Source organism: Pleurodeles waltl, chromosome 11 (genome assembly GCF_031143425.1).
Source record: "Pleurodeles waltl isolate 20211129_DDA chromosome 11, aPleWal1.hap1.20221129, whole genome shotgun sequence".
In the NCBI taxonomy this organism is placed as follows: domain Eukaryota; kingdom Metazoa; phylum Chordata; class Amphibia; order Caudata; family Salamandridae; genus Pleurodeles; species Pleurodeles waltl.
The window spans coordinates 415,308,020-415,323,393 of NC_090450.1; the positions used below are offsets into that span (position 1 = coordinate 415,308,020).

A 15,374-nucleotide genomic window follows, 5' to 3' on the forward strand; every position below is an offset into this window, starting at 1 on the left:
TAAGGGACCATATTTGCTTGGGTGTCTCTGCCAGCGCAGGAGTGGTCTTGGAGGACCACTTAATTTGCCTCCCATTAGTTATATATGTCGCTCGCTACAAGGCATCCGAAGGGTCATGATGTTCAGCTGGGTGAATGCAGCTCTTGCGGCAATTCGTCGCTCTCCCCTCTGCTTGTTACCTGCAATTTCAAAATTCGGCCGAACAGAGACGGGATAAGATTGTATAGTCTATTGTCAATCGTGCCTTTTGATTAAAAAATTTAAATGAGGGGGGTTGATCCGTACTGTACCGGCCATTGGCAGATCGGAGTCAAATTGCTTCAAGATCTTTTATGAGTTGTTTTCGTAGTTTGTTCCCATTGCAAATTCCAGATAGAACTTGGTCTGGTATCTGCCAAAGAAAGTTCTGCGCCAAAGTGACTTCCATAAGAAAGCTCGGATCCCAGCATGTTCATGTTGAAATCACCCCTTAGGATCACTTGGGGACATGGAACGTTATTGACTAGTCCTTCAATATTCTCTTTCAGCAGACGTGCAGCTTCTGGTTTGCAAGTTTTTCCCGGTGGGATATAGATGTTCATTAGGGCTAGATGGAGGGTAGAGGAACCTTGTGTCACAGTAAGAAGAACTGTCAACAGATTTCTGCACATAACTGGGGACGTGTGGTGGTGCCCCTTCATTGTTGAACTGAGATATGTGATGAGTCCACCCCTCAAGCGCCCAAAACGAGCCCTTGTTGTTGCCGGGACATGTTAACTCACAAATCCTGCGATTGTAGGTGGGGATTCTGTCCAAGTCTCTTGCAACATTATTATCTGGAATGACGTTAGATAGCTGAACAGGCACTTGTTGTCTAATTTGTCCTATAGCCCATTAATATTCCAGGAACATATTTCAAAATTAGACTTGCTGTCTTCGTTGCTGGTATTTGACCTGTCCCATCATGATTGCCTTGATCCTGTGTTCAGGGTACTGGGTAACCAGCTCCAGCCGTTAGAGAAGGATAATGCCCCAGAGCGGGATAGAGGTGCTGTACTAGGCTGTGCTGTGCTGTGAGAGTTCCTTAAATTTCATGAGGTCTTGTTGGAAGCACTAGGTGATGGTTGAGACCCTCTAGCACTCTGTCAATTTAATAGAGGATGTGGATAAGCAGGGTGTACTGCAGGGGTTTTGTGTATCCCCCAGCTCCTGAGCGTAGTACCTACTCCGAGCACTTGCTCTGCTACCTCTGCTGAGGTCCAGGTCAATTTGGTTACTTCATTCGTCTGGGGTGCCAAGGGTGGGATAAATGCCACTGAGACCATATCCACCGAGCTAAGATTTGCGGTTTCGGGAAGCTGTCCTAACAACCATAGAATGTTCCCACAGTTCAGCAGGTCAAATGTGCCTCTTGATCTATATTCCAGGTGCAGCAAAGTTACTGTAGAGCTTGGATCACTGTTGTGCAGGATCAACAGAGGTCTCGTAGGGGCTACCTGCGACTGGAGCGTCATATGGCTGGACATGCTTTGAGGTCTGGTAGGCTCAAAAGTTGTTGGCACTGTCGATGTGAAGTCGCTCTCCTGCGCCCACTCCCTGAGCTTTTCTTGACTTGCTAAGTTCTGGGACAGTTGGACGTGGCAAGATCTTTTGTCAAAGTTTGCTGTAACAACAAGGGGCGTATTTGATGAAGGGCATTTGTCGGCGCATTTGAAGGTTCCCAGAGAGATAGTCCGGGACATGCCTCCTTTGGCAATGATGTTACTACTAGAATCACCAATGGAGGTGCTTTCTCAAGATTGGCTTGGTGGGGAGGAGGGGCTGGGCAGGTCGCCCATTTGAGAACGCTGAATGTCCTACCCTTAGTTTCCGATGAAGATGTATATCCTTGAATCTGAAGCCCTAAAGGAGAGCAGGACGATACTTGAACATGTAACTAAAAAGTGCATGTCCTATCTTTTAATTACACAGCATCCTGCCATATGGGCTACCTAGTGCCTACCATAAGGGTGATTTATGTGTAATAAAAGAGGAGTTTAAGGTTTGACAAGGGGTTTTAAATGCCAAGTTGACATGGCAGTGAGACACTGCCTTTTGGTTGGAATGGCAGGTATGGGACATGCTTTAAGATGCTACTTAAGTGGGCTGCACAAGAAGTGCTGCGGCCCACTGGTAACATTTAATTTACAGACACTGGGTATCTGGTATACCAGTCTACAAGAGACTTACATGTAAATTAAGTATACTAATCAGGTGAATGTCAATCAACCATGTTGAGGGGAGTGAGCACAAGCACTTTAGCAGAGGTTAGCAGTGGTAAAGTGCACAGAGTCCTAAGGCCAACAAGCTAAAATCCAGCAAAAAGTAAGAGGAGGAAGACAAAACATTTGGGGGTGACCCTGTTGAAAGGGCCATTTCCAACAAACAGATATCCTCTTTGTACAGCATGAAAAGCAGAACATATAGTCCAGGGTGTAACTCAAATGAAATCGTCAGGGTACTATCCTCCCTGAATGCGGGACTGATCACCTTTTCCCCTTTCCTGGTTTCCAGTCCTATCTGAGTCCTCGATGAGTCTCAAAAAATGTACTCTCTTCTTCTCTGTCTCTTGCTCTAACTCTGCCTTTTCCGTCTCTTTCGCTCCCTCTCTCTCACTCTCTGTGCACATCAGTGGGGCACCTGTGAGTCACCTGCTGAGAGAGCAATCTCTCCTTGGTTAACCTTCAGGGTGACAATGGCAGTGGAGCTTTCTCGACAGGAGGCACAAGGAGGACAGTTTATCACTCACAAGTCAAAATGAAACATTGGAAATACAAAGATAGTTAATGCTTTTAACATTCAGACAGAATAGATGTACATTTAAACAAACATAATATCACAACCTCTACTTCTTTCAAAACATATCCCTGCAAGCTAACAACGACTAATCTCCTATAGTCTATTACATTCACTCCACCAACCATTGGTTTGAACTCATCTAATGATCACACCCACCTCCTACTATTTTAATCTACCATGAAGAAACTGGAATAACTGCATATAATGGTTCCTTAAGTGCACAAGACTAATCCCAATAACCAACAATGGCCAGTAACTAATATAACCATTAACCACTCAACTACCACAAAGTTTGGGTTCCAGAGGAGCGTGCTACCCACCATAAAGCAATTTAAATGCTTGTAAGCGGTAGTTTGCAATGTAATAATGAAATTGCAATACAACAGAATAATAGCAGTGAGAGGTAGAAATGCCAGAGACACAAACGCAGAATGACAAAAAATATATTTGTCTTTACCTTGAAATTTCACATTCCCTAAGTGTAGAATAGATGCCAGCAGTTGGCTTATCTCCCATTGCTCAGATTCTGAAAACAAAAGGACCTTCATAGCTGAGCGAATATATATATAATCCTTGGCATCATTACGACCCTCACATGAAGTGCAGCCACCCTGCAGTCAAGGAGACATAAGTTTTGTTAACACAAATCCCAAGCATGAACAAGTACAGACATTCTAGCATTCTCCAGTCACTTTATACACTTGATGTCTGCTTCTCGGTAGGTTGAGAAGTCACAGCATACTCGAGGAGGTGGCATTGGGTTCAGATGTCAGAAACATAATGCCACACTAATTACAGAACTCAATGTCCAATCAGAACTATTACTTCTAAAAGGAATAGGCCTGTAGGTGCAAACTGAAAACACAAAAGAAAAAAAAGAATTTCCGACCACCTTCTGGAGCCAGGCTATGACACTGAAACAGTCTTATATTGCTAACACTGCAAAGGGCTATATGTGTAATTAAGTTTGCCGTGGTGTTCTGGAGGCTCACCGAGCGGTTCCTGTATGAAGTCATAGAACTCTAAAGCAACTTGAAATAGCATTCTAATGTTATGTTTTGCTTTCCATCCTTTTGTAGTCTCTGTGCCAGATGCATCCTCCAGGGCTACTTTATGGCCTGTGGGCTTTAGACTGAATGGGCTGTCTCAACTTCGGTAGGAGGTTGCAAAAGAAGAGCATTCTACAGACCTGGGAATGTAATGGGAATATTCTATGGAAAGGTGGGTTTTTCATGAACCAGGCATGTTCCTGAATCATACGCAACAGCCTGCCTCCATCACAAGTGGAAGGCAAAGAGGGACCCAAGTGCTTAGTTGCAGCATTCTGTTAAACAAAATCCTCCTCACCCAGTTTGGTGAGTTCAGGATCAGCTGCGTTTGATTCGTTTGCACATTCTGTAGGACTTTTGACAAAAATGGGATGAAATGAACATGAAGGCAACCTCAGAAAACCTTTCAGAGGAAACTGTATGGCACAAAACAGAGGTCACTTCCTGTTATGGGCCATGTCAAAGAGATCCTGCAAGGAAATCCAAATACAGAGAAGATTATGTCTATCACTTCAGGAGGAGGTTCCCACTTGGCTCAAAGCATTGACTCTCATGTTGAGAAGGACCATAAACTGGGTAGCCCCTGGGAAGTTTCCTCATTGCTTGACCTATCTCCACAGTCATATTGCCTCCCACCACATGGTCAAAGACTCCACATCACTCGGTCTGTGGTTATAATGAATGATGATGGTTGTGTTTGACAAAACCTGAATGGCGCTCCCTGAGATGGAAGGGAGGAAAGCCTTCGGGGCAGGATGGACCATTGCAGCTCTAACACCTTTATGTGTGGGCACTTCTCCTACTTGGACACAGGCCTTTGTTGCGATATTGCCCAGCTTGGCACCCCAACCTAATGAGGAGACATATGCAAGTAGCCTCCAACTGAGACAGACTGATAAGATGACCCACAAGCAGGTTATAGGGGTACATCCACCAAGATGACATAAACATAGCTTAGCACCAGAAGTAAGAGGCTCCCCTGGTGAAGAAGCTCATGTTTCCTCAGGCACCACTGATGGGACCTAACGTGCCCTCAAGTGTGTGTCACCAATTGTATGCATGATACCATCAGAACCAAGACTTACAGGACTGCAATCTGAGTCAGCAGCAAGAAGCTTCAAGATAATATACAAGATATAATCAATCCTCTAAGAAGGAGAAAAAGTCTATATACTAGTCGTGTCTCACATCACATCTCTGACGGTCTGAAAGTAGATGTAATGGGACTACTAGCTGCTGATCATGAAGCACAAGCTGTGCAGCAGGATCATGGTGTGTTGAAGATGTTCCATAACCAGAAAGGGAGCCCTGGCCTTCATTTGCCAGTTGTCAAAGAACAGAAATACAGGGACTTCTGACCTCAAGAGTGAAGCCTCTACCACAATCAGCACCATGGTAAATACCCAAAGGGCAGTTGTCAGTCCAATCAGCAACGCTGTAACTGATATTACTGAGACCCACTGTTGAATCTTAGGTAAGGTCTGTAAGCAGGAAGGATTGGCAGAAAAAAGTACCAATCCTGGAGTCCTGGGGACCCTTACTCCCATGCATTGAGGATCACAAAACATGGCTCAGTCACTGCATATTGAAACTGTTCTGACAAATAAAAAAATTATGTGAAGGTACAGGATGTGTCTGTGTCCCCTGTATATCGTTTGCACCAAAAAGTAGAGAGAAGACAATCCAGAGGGAGGGGCCATAAGGGAGGGGCCTAGCCCTTGTAGATAAGCTGAATTACCCAGCAATCTGCCATGCTCACCTGCAAATTGCTAGATAAATGGGAGACCCTTCACCCAGGAGAAACTGGTGATCAGGGATGGGGAAGTCAGGTAGGTTTTGAGGCAGCAAAACCAGCAGACGCAGCAGAATATGGTGGGAAGTAGAGCAGCTAATGATGCTGACTACATCCCTTAGATGCACCCCTGCCTCGAAAAGAGCAGAACAGATGATCAGGTATCTGTGTTGAATGCAAAGTTTGCCACTTATAGAGCAGTTGTGCCTTGGAGCAGATGAAAAACATTCTTAAGGTGGAACTGCTATGCTAGGGAGGCCAGACCCAGCGAGCATTCCATGGCTGGGCTCATCTTGAAGCGCTCCAGGGAGGAGTCAGCTTTGTTTCTGAATAGCCACTCAATGTATAAAGGCATTCCATAACCATTGCCTAGACATCTCTCTAGACCCAAGTGGAAGAGATAAAATAGTGGTGATGCAAAGTGACAGCCATGGCCATTGGCAGAGCCACAGGGTCCCTGGAGTCAAAACCACACACCAATTTAAATGGAGGTGTCAATACCATCAATGATCAGAACAAAAAAGGCCTTTTTCATGTAGTCAGGAAGGCTGAAATTGGAATCGGTATGCTCCCTGCATGGCTTTGCAAGCCAGTAGCCAAGCCCTGAATTACGGATATGTGAGTTTTCAAAGTAATAATGATTTTTTCACTAAGTGTTCACAACAACCATACAAGCACATTTAGGCTTGGAACGAGTAAAGGTATTGTGACAGAGAGCAGGGTTCTAAAGTCTAGAGGGGTGTGCTAGCACATACCCTCCTTACTACAAGGGACTACTATTCATGTGCCCGCTTATAGATGCTTAGGAGTTGTGTCAACATAGCGTTTTTGAATCAACAGAGCAAGCAGGGTGTTTTCTCTGCTTGTAGTAAAAAGCAGGTAACCTACCTGCTTTTTACCTGGTCTTCGCCCTGACATCCTCTGTAAGTGGTATGTGAGTGCTGAGAGTACAAAGTCACTGGTAATAGAACTGAAAGGCAAATAGGTCAATGTTTAAGACCGGTGGGATTCATTTTGGATTGCCTCTGTTAAAGTATATCACAAGATGGAGAATGGGTCAAAGCTTCTAGATTAGCAAAGCATACTGCTGGAGACAGGACTGCCTTTGGATATTGGAGTGGCCTTTAAACAATGGTCTGTCTATTTATTCCTTCCCAAACTCTCCTTTTACTTTAGATGTAGAATCTGGGGAAGAGCGGAAATGGAGACAGTGGTCACCTTTACACTGCAGAGGTAACCATTCTGTCAAGACCAACCTTTTGTACCCCAAGTAAGTGCTACTTGCAAAACAAGGACAGCAGCCAGGTGCAAAGTATTCACTCGTAATTTTGCTCTTCTTTGGGTGTTCCACTTCAAGGCATGCTACATCACCCTCTGCTGTACAGTTTAGCAGGGGACATTTGTGTAAGGCACCAATCATTCAATGACGACAGGTACAGTTTAGCAGGATAAAACTATGTGAAGATACCAAAGACTCATTGTCATATGTGCAATCTTAACATGTTTGATACATTTTGTAGAAATCTGCTTTGTTTGAAAGCCACCATTTTAGTCAAAAGTATGCATATGTAAATTTTTAACTTTGCCTATGAAGTTGGGCAGTCAAACAACGGTATCCTTTGTTTCACTTAGATACATTTCCTGGTGCCACCTGACATTAATAAGGTAAAGTTAAACCTTTTGCCCTGCAGCCAGATGTCTCCCCGAACTAGGCTGCATTGAATTCGATCCCAGGTTTCCACCTTACTACCCAGTGCTACCATTAGCTCTGAGAGGCAGTGTGGCAATGATCCAGGATTTTCAATTCCCTCTCCATTGGTAAATCCACACAGTACCTAGTGTGAATGTGCAATGAACTGGCCAGGGGATCAGTGGGGGAAACAAATGTGAGCAATGCTTTGAGGCAAAGGTGTGGATGCGACAGACCTGAAGCGTGGCTTCAATGTAGTCCCCCTATAAGACATTGTTCCCTTTTATATCCCTTCTCCATAAAAAAAAGACTTCAACGACTTTGCAATTTGCAAAGAAGACCAAGTTGTGTTTTAAGTACAGTGGATTTTATGAAGCTTTGTGCTTTGCAGTGTACATATCTATTACCAAAAGCTTCTTCAAATCAAAAGTTCTTCCAAAACTACTACTCGATGCTTTGCAAATTCAGAAAAATCCTGCAGTACATGGCATGTCATTCCTAGTACACGTTTAGTCCATGACATGAACCTTGCCAAGAAATGACTTGCCATATCAAGGAAAGTATTACTTGATGAGCAATGCCTTACTTTAGTGAAGGGTTGCATTTCATATACCACAGTGAACAAGAGTAAACTACTCACCAAGAGTGGCGGCTCTGTGCTCTACTTGTCCTGTTATGTCTTACCATAGTGAGGCAGTTGTATTCTGCAGGAGTTCCCAGATTTAATTTCTCCTTCTGGTCTTTACTCATCCCGAGGAGCAGACAGTAAAATATGTGATAATTTCTTTCCTCTAGGGCCTGGTGAGAGGTAAACACAATATGAAAGAAGACATTACTTGTAACCAGCTGTTTCATCACGGGACTCCAATGAATTCAGAAACAATGAATATACTCACCTGTGTGCACAAGCTCTGAACAGCAAAACAATGTATTTATAATATTTTTTGATTGAAAGGAGTATGTCTGTGTTGTTTAACACAGCCAATCATGGAAAAATCCCAAGAGGTTTTTAGCTTAAGAAACCTGTTCATTTCCTTCTTTAAAAAGAATATAAATCAGACAAATAGCTCAGCTACATGGACATGATAAAGAGCATGGCACTTTAAACAAGCTGTGCTGACTCTTTCTCCTAGTCTGCAGCTGATGAAACTCAGTTCATACAGAACGTACATGGTGATCCCAGCCTCACACAAACCTTCTATTTGTTTGGTCTGTGTGTGCCCCTAGTTAGGCTGGTATGGGTAAGCCTGGCGGCATCTGTTACGCCCCTGGTGTGGGCTGATATCCACGTAGATTCTCGGCAAATCACACTAAAGACTCTTCGCAGCCCAGCAGGAGTATCTGCCCTGTCTCTTTCACAATGGACCCTATGTTTCCCTGCAAAGCTTATGTTGAATTTCTGGCAACAAGTTACTATTAAAAAAAAAAAACAATCCAGCGGAGCATGAATTTTCTAAACCCTCACAGGTGGAGCCACAATTAACAAACAGCTAATTTCCAATGTTTCGGATATGTAATAGAGCCCAAACACGTTTAGGGGTCTCTCACTGGAGCAGTTGGGTTTTGAAAAAAAAGAATGGACTGGTTTCATCATGTTAAGGTTTGCAAACTTCACACTGTCAGAGTTAATTGTCTCTCCTTCAAGCAATTCACGTTGGCTCAGTTTCTCTCTTAGCGCTGCAAGGTAATGAATCAACTATACTGGGCACGTTGCAGAATTGTTGAAAATTATGTGAAGTCTGAGATTATGAAGAATGTTCCATGTCACATGAAAGTCTTTAAGTACTTTCTGATAGCTACTGCTCTTTATTAGCTATTCGTTTAGAGATGGTCAAACTAAAATTATTTTTCTTGTAAAAATGGCCCAAATGCCTTTCCTCTCAGTGAATGCCCTTGCCGCAATCTTCAGGTCTCACTTAAGAACCCCTAACTTATAAAGGCCAGTAGGCACAATGCACACTGGAGTTGTTTGGCCATTCTGCACTATCTGCCAGTGGAAAAACACTTCTCATAGATCTATGGCACACACTGAGTCTGTTCACGCTGAATTTTACTAATAATTAATCATGTATTCTGAATGTTAAATCTGCATAGAAAATGAATTAAAATAGATAATACCCGATTTTGAAAATGTGCCTATTTAAGTGACCTTCAATAATTACGAAGTGTCTTTATTAAATGCTTATTATTATGAAATGTCATGCTCATGTTTAGATGAATGTGGAAGTATGTCATATTAAGGGTCATGTATTATGTATTTGTTCTATTAATCATAGGCCTTAAATTAGCGAGGTCTTGTGCCTAGTTGCACGGTCTCATGTTAAGTTGCATTGTTTAAACGAATCACATAAAATGGCTGCATAGAGAGTTAGACTTGTAATTTTCCACTGCATTGTCCGAATGCTAGTAGCTAAATATTCTTTCTTATGAGACCTGCTTGCTAAAAAAATTTGTACTAGCTATTGATACTTTGTAGAATTTAATGTGTGTAAAAGAGATGTTCCCAGGAACTAACAATGGATGCACTGACTGGAGTATAAGGTGATACAAAATTGCTACCTGACAAGCCCAACGATGAGAACAGGAAAAGAGTAGCCAATCATCGACATGTGAAAGGCAGTTTAGTTATATCTTAGATTTGAGGTTTTACTTTCATTAGACTAAACGTACGATTCTTTGACCAATAGAGCGTGGGAAGATGTCCTAGGATTCTAACTTAGCCAAACTGTAATGAGAGGAGATATCCATATTCTTTCCAACTGCACAGAGAGACAACTCACACTTATTCCTAACCGTCCCGAGAGGAGAAGTGCTTAATTTTTCCTAACTCTGTTGCCGGGAAGCAACATTCTGATTATGCCCGTTCCTGAGGCATTTCAATCTTGAACTTTATTGCTGAGTCTCGATGCTTTGCAGACCGTACAGATGTCCAATTGACGAAGACTATCGCAGCTTGCTGAACTATACTGAGGCAAGGTATAAGGTTATGTAATTGATCTCAATGTCATTTGCCTTTGTCTTTAGGTACCATCTGGCAATTTTGATAGAGCCATAGTTATATGGTTTTTCAAATTTGTGTTGACTAAATTGTTTTGCATGAAGCCTAAACATGCTATTCTAATTAGAAGGATAGTTAGGAGACTCACTGAAGATGCTTGCTGAATATTGACAACAGTTGATGTATTTTCTTTGCTGAATCTAAGTGTATGCTAATTCTATTGCGCAGTTATCCTTGCTATTGATTCGCACTGTAACTTTAGAATGCGTAGTGATCCACGCATTGATTAAATTGAGATTATTTAGAAGATTCGGTCAACCAGTATTGTTTTTGTACATTTACCATTTGATTTTGAGAGTACGTTACGTGATATTAGCATTGCTAATCAAGGGAAATAAACTGTCTAACTTTTACATAAAGGTGTGATTATTCATGGCCAAAGAGGTCATGATGTGTGGAAATGACTGACTACCAAGATTATTGATGCTATTGATTGATATTGTTATTAATTGGTACTAAAATTTGAGGCCAATGGTGGGAACTACTCTTAGCACAGTCAAAAGGTCCATCGAACCTCTAATGCGTCCCCTTATAAATTCAAGATAAGAGACCAAATGAGGTAAGACGCACTAACAGAGATGGTAGCAGAGTACGATGGTTGGTCTACTTAAGAGCCCATCATAAAGGCCCGGTACATGGTTTGTCTCCTTAAGAGCATTTCATAAAGTTTAGAGATCGGTAGAAGAGTATTTGGCCCCAGAAATGGTAAGCAAGAAATAGCAGGTCTTCCCAGAGGTGGTAGTGGGGTAATGGTTAGCCTCCTACAAGAGCCAAGGAAAACACAGATTTGGTAAGAGAAACTGGTGAAAGTTTGGATTTTCAGATTTGATAATGAAAAGTGGAGAAAAAATGTGTCCCTAAGAACTTAGGATGATTTTCCCAGAATCTTGGAGCTTGTCAATGATTGTTTGAAGATGTTCTTGTATATTGAAAAGTGTATGAGACACTTGGTTTTTATTGTAATTTGTCTGGTTTAATAGGTTGATTGGGCGTGTTCGACAAGTCAGAGTGTGAGTCAAGGTGAGCAAAATCATTTTTTCGACTGAGATCTGGCGAGTCCTATGTGCACCAAGACATACCCACTGATCAGTTGAGAGTAAAATTTGCAGGTCGAATTTTGCTTGCAAATCAGGGAAACTGAGAAAGAAAGAGTAGCTGCTTGAGCGAAAGCCGCCAGTGAAAAATCCGTAAGGTTTCTGAAGCGATTGTGTTACCCTACCTGCAGTAAACAAACAAATTGGATTGATTTTGTTTAGTGCTCACAATAATTTTGCATTCGTTTGGTGTGAATCTGAGTTTAAGAGGACTAGCTGCAACACTCTGTCAGCCACTGTACGTGTGAGTGTGGCATCATTAGAGCCGTGCTGGCATAGGTTGGTTAGTGAGAAGGGTCACGCACGGGTTGGTGGACAACAGTGAAGCGCAATTGGTTGAGAAGGTCGTGGAAAAGGATTCTGGGATTGAAAGCCACTTCCTGATTTGATTTAAAACAGCATATAGGTCGAACAAATGAACATTTTAAAAGCTTTAAAGAGTGCCCTAAGGGAAGATATGTATATTACATTGAGTATAGGAGACATTGCACCGCCAGAAAGTACACCTACTTACATTCTATTCGAAGAGAAGGGTTATGCCTTTGGCTGAAGGAATGGTGCAAAGTGACAGAGAAAGATAGGAGTTTAGCGTTTCCTGTCCAAGAAACATTTAATTTGAGGAGCTTAGAGCATTTGAGCAGGGTGCTATATAATTTGAAATATCCTCCGAGACCAGCACACTTGGAGCAATTAGCAATCTTGGAACTAGTAGCCAGACAGCAACAGAAACTTGAGAGGAGAATGAGAAAGGCAGAAAAGACACTAGTAGAGGCTAGATGGGACAGCGATCAGAAATTATGGAGAATCAAGACTTTACAGGGAATTAAGTTGTTTCCTGCAATTACACAGGACAGCGAGAGAGGAGAAAAGAGAGCTACCAGAAAGGCAAACAGAATTCCTTTCAAGAATAGGGAATGGAAATCGAAAGAGTCTAGGAGATCTTTGACACTCAAAGATGAGTCAGATGATGATGAGTTTATTTTACAGTTACTGAGAAATCGTCCCCCACCATATGCAGCACGAGAGAGCGGTCCGAGCACTAGCGTAAACTCTTCTGCACCGACACTGGTTAACATGACGAGTCCAGTACAGATTAATCCTAATCTGACACAGTGCCAATGCAGAGCAGTCTTAATCTGCATATCACATCACCAGGTCAAAACCCAATGCCACAGCTGAATATCCCTAGGATTTACCCTGATGCACCCTTTGTGGAAAGTGCAACAAATATAATAGTGCCAACAGGACAGGCTTTCTCAAAACCCACATTGGTTCAGACGGAGCCAACTCCACTCTTACTGCCTCGAGTAGAGACACAAACAATACCAAAGTACACTCCTATAACAGGAACACAGACAGAGATGTCCGTACTGATGAGTCAGAATTCAGGAATCATGCACCCACAAAACCCGAATGTTTGACCAACTCCAGATGCAGTGTCCATACCCGTCGCCATTGGTCCAGTCATACAGTTATTTGCCCAGGGGAATAACAGCACAAACGGACAGGGAGTCCTGAGTCAGAATTCAATGAGAAGAGAACTCAATGAGAGTGTCAGAGTAGCCTCTCATGTGGGAAAGACCTTTGATGGAACAGGATCATTGTTAGACCTTATTCCCTTCAGAGTCCCTTCGAATACTGGAACAGGGTCAGACATCAGTCCTAGCCTGAAGTTACTGACACAGCTGTTAGAAATGGGGTCTTTGGATGGCAGTCAGGTTACCCCCTGTCCAAGCATGGACCCTCACTCTAGTCAGGGTAAAGGAGAATCACCCTCAGTTAACCCCCGCTCAGCCCCTTGGTAGCTTGGCACAAACAGGCAGGCTTAACGTCAGAAGCAATGTGTAAAGTATTTGAACCAACACACACAGCAACTCAGTGAAAACACTACAAAATGACACAACACAGGTTCAGGAAAATATTTATCTAAACAAAACAAGACCAAAACGACAAAAATTCAACATAGACTAGTCAAGTTATGAATTTAAAAAGCAAAAAGAGTCTTAAATCCTTTTGAAAACAGTGAGAACGTTGTTAGCGTTCAAAAGTACCTGGGTAGTATCAAAATAACACCGCAAGTGAGACCATGCATTGTTTCTCTTCCGGTTGGGTCGACGTGCATCGTATTTCCTCTCCTGTAAGAGAGCTATGCGTCGATCCAGAGAGGCACCTCAGGTTCGGGCAGGCTTTGCATTGTTTTTCCGTGCCCAGCAATGTTGCGTTGAAAATCCAGTCTCACAGTATCACAAAACCGCACTGTGTGGGGCTTGCGTCGTTATCAGCCTCTGTTAGCGGGTGTTGCACGTCGGTTCTCTAGCTGCGTTGTGTCGATCTTCCAGCCGCGATGCAGGTGGAGCGTAGCTTTTAGCCATGAAGCCTGCAAAGCTTCGTTTTCAGCCCCGTCTCAGAAGGTGCATTGAAAATGTCCCGCACAGCAGTCTGTGCATGGATTTTCAGTCTTGGTCTTCCAAATTCACCTTTCAAGGGCCCAGGAACTGGATAGGGCACCACTTGGCAGGGCAGGAGTCTCAACAGAGAGTCCAGGTGCTGGCAGGGGAAGCCTTTGATGGCCCTGAGACTTCAACAACAGGATGCAAGCTCAGTTCAAGCCCTTGGAGATTCTTCACAAGCAGGAATGCACAACAAAGTCCAGTCTTTGTCCCCTTTCACAGGCAGAAACAGCAACTGCAGCATAGCTCCACAAAGCACAGTCACAGACAGGGCAGCAGTTCTCCTGAGCTCTTCAGCTCTCCTCCTTGGCAGAGGATCCTCTTGGTTCCAGAAGTGATCTAATTTTCAGGGGTTTGGGTGCTCTTCTTATACCCATTTCTGCCTTTGAAGTAAGCTTACTTCAAAGGAAAGTCTCACTTGTTTGTGAGATCCTGCCTTGCCCAGGCCAGGCCCCAGACACACACCAGGGGGTTGGAGACTGCATTGTGTAAGGGCAGGCACAGCCCTTTCAGGTGTAAGTGACCACTCCTCTCCTCCCTCCTAGCACAGATGGCTCATCAGGATATGCAGGCTACACCCTAGCTGCCTTTGTGTCACTGTTTAGAGATTGGTGCAAACAGCCCAACTGTCAAACTAACCCAGACAGGGAATCCACAAACAGGCAGAGTCACAGGATGGTTTAAGCAAGAAAATGCTTACTTTCTAAAAGTGGCATTTTCAAACACACAATCTCAAAACCAACTTCACTAAAAGATGTATTTTTAAATTGTGAATTCAGAGACCCCAAACTCCATATGTCTATCTGCTCCCAAAGGGAATCTACGCTATAATCATATTTAAAGGCAGCCCTCATGTTAACCTGTGACAGAGATAGGCCATGCAACAGTGAAAACCAAATTTGGCAGTATTTTACTGTCAGGACATATACAACACATTAGTATATGTCCTATCTTAAGCATACACTGCACCCTGCCAATCGGGCTACCTAGGGCCTACCTTAGGGGTGCCTTACATGTAAGAAAAGGGAAGGTTTAGGCCTGGCAAGTGGGTACACTGGCCAAGTCTAATTGGCAGTTTAAAACTGCACACACAGACAATGCAGTGGCAGGTCTGAGCCAGGTTTATGGGCTACTAATGTGGGTGGCAGAACCAGTGCTGCAGGCCCAATAGCACCATTTGATTTACAGGCCCTGGGCACTTCTAGTGAACTGCACTAGGCACTTACTAGTAAATCAAATATGCCAATCATGGAAAGCCAATTGCATACACATTTTACATAGGAGCCCATGCACTTTAGCACTGGATAGCAGTGGTGAAGTGCCCAGAGTAACAAAAACAGCAAAAACAGAGACCAGCACACATCAACAACATGGGAAACAGAGGCAACAAGTTAGGGGAGACCACGCCAAGGATGCCAAGTCTG

General features: G+C 43.3%; 1 protein-coding gene across 2 annotated transcripts in view; it reads right to left on the reverse strand.

Moving 5' to 3' along the window:
* Positions 1 to 15,374, reverse strand: part of MYO7B (myosin VIIB) — a 1,466,311-nt gene that overhangs the window by 781,038 nt on the left and 669,899 nt on the right. For both annotated transcript variants that reach the window (XM_069213753.1, XM_069213751.1), the window contains 2 exons: positions 8,033 to 8,146; positions 3,275 to 3,428 (listed from right to left, as the gene is read on the reverse strand). In XM_069213753.1, coding sequence (XP_069069854.1) covers positions 3,275 to 3,428; positions 8,033 to 8,146 — 268 coding nt within the window. The remainder of the gene's footprint in view (positions 1 to 3,274; positions 3,429 to 8,032; positions 8,147 to 15,374) is intronic.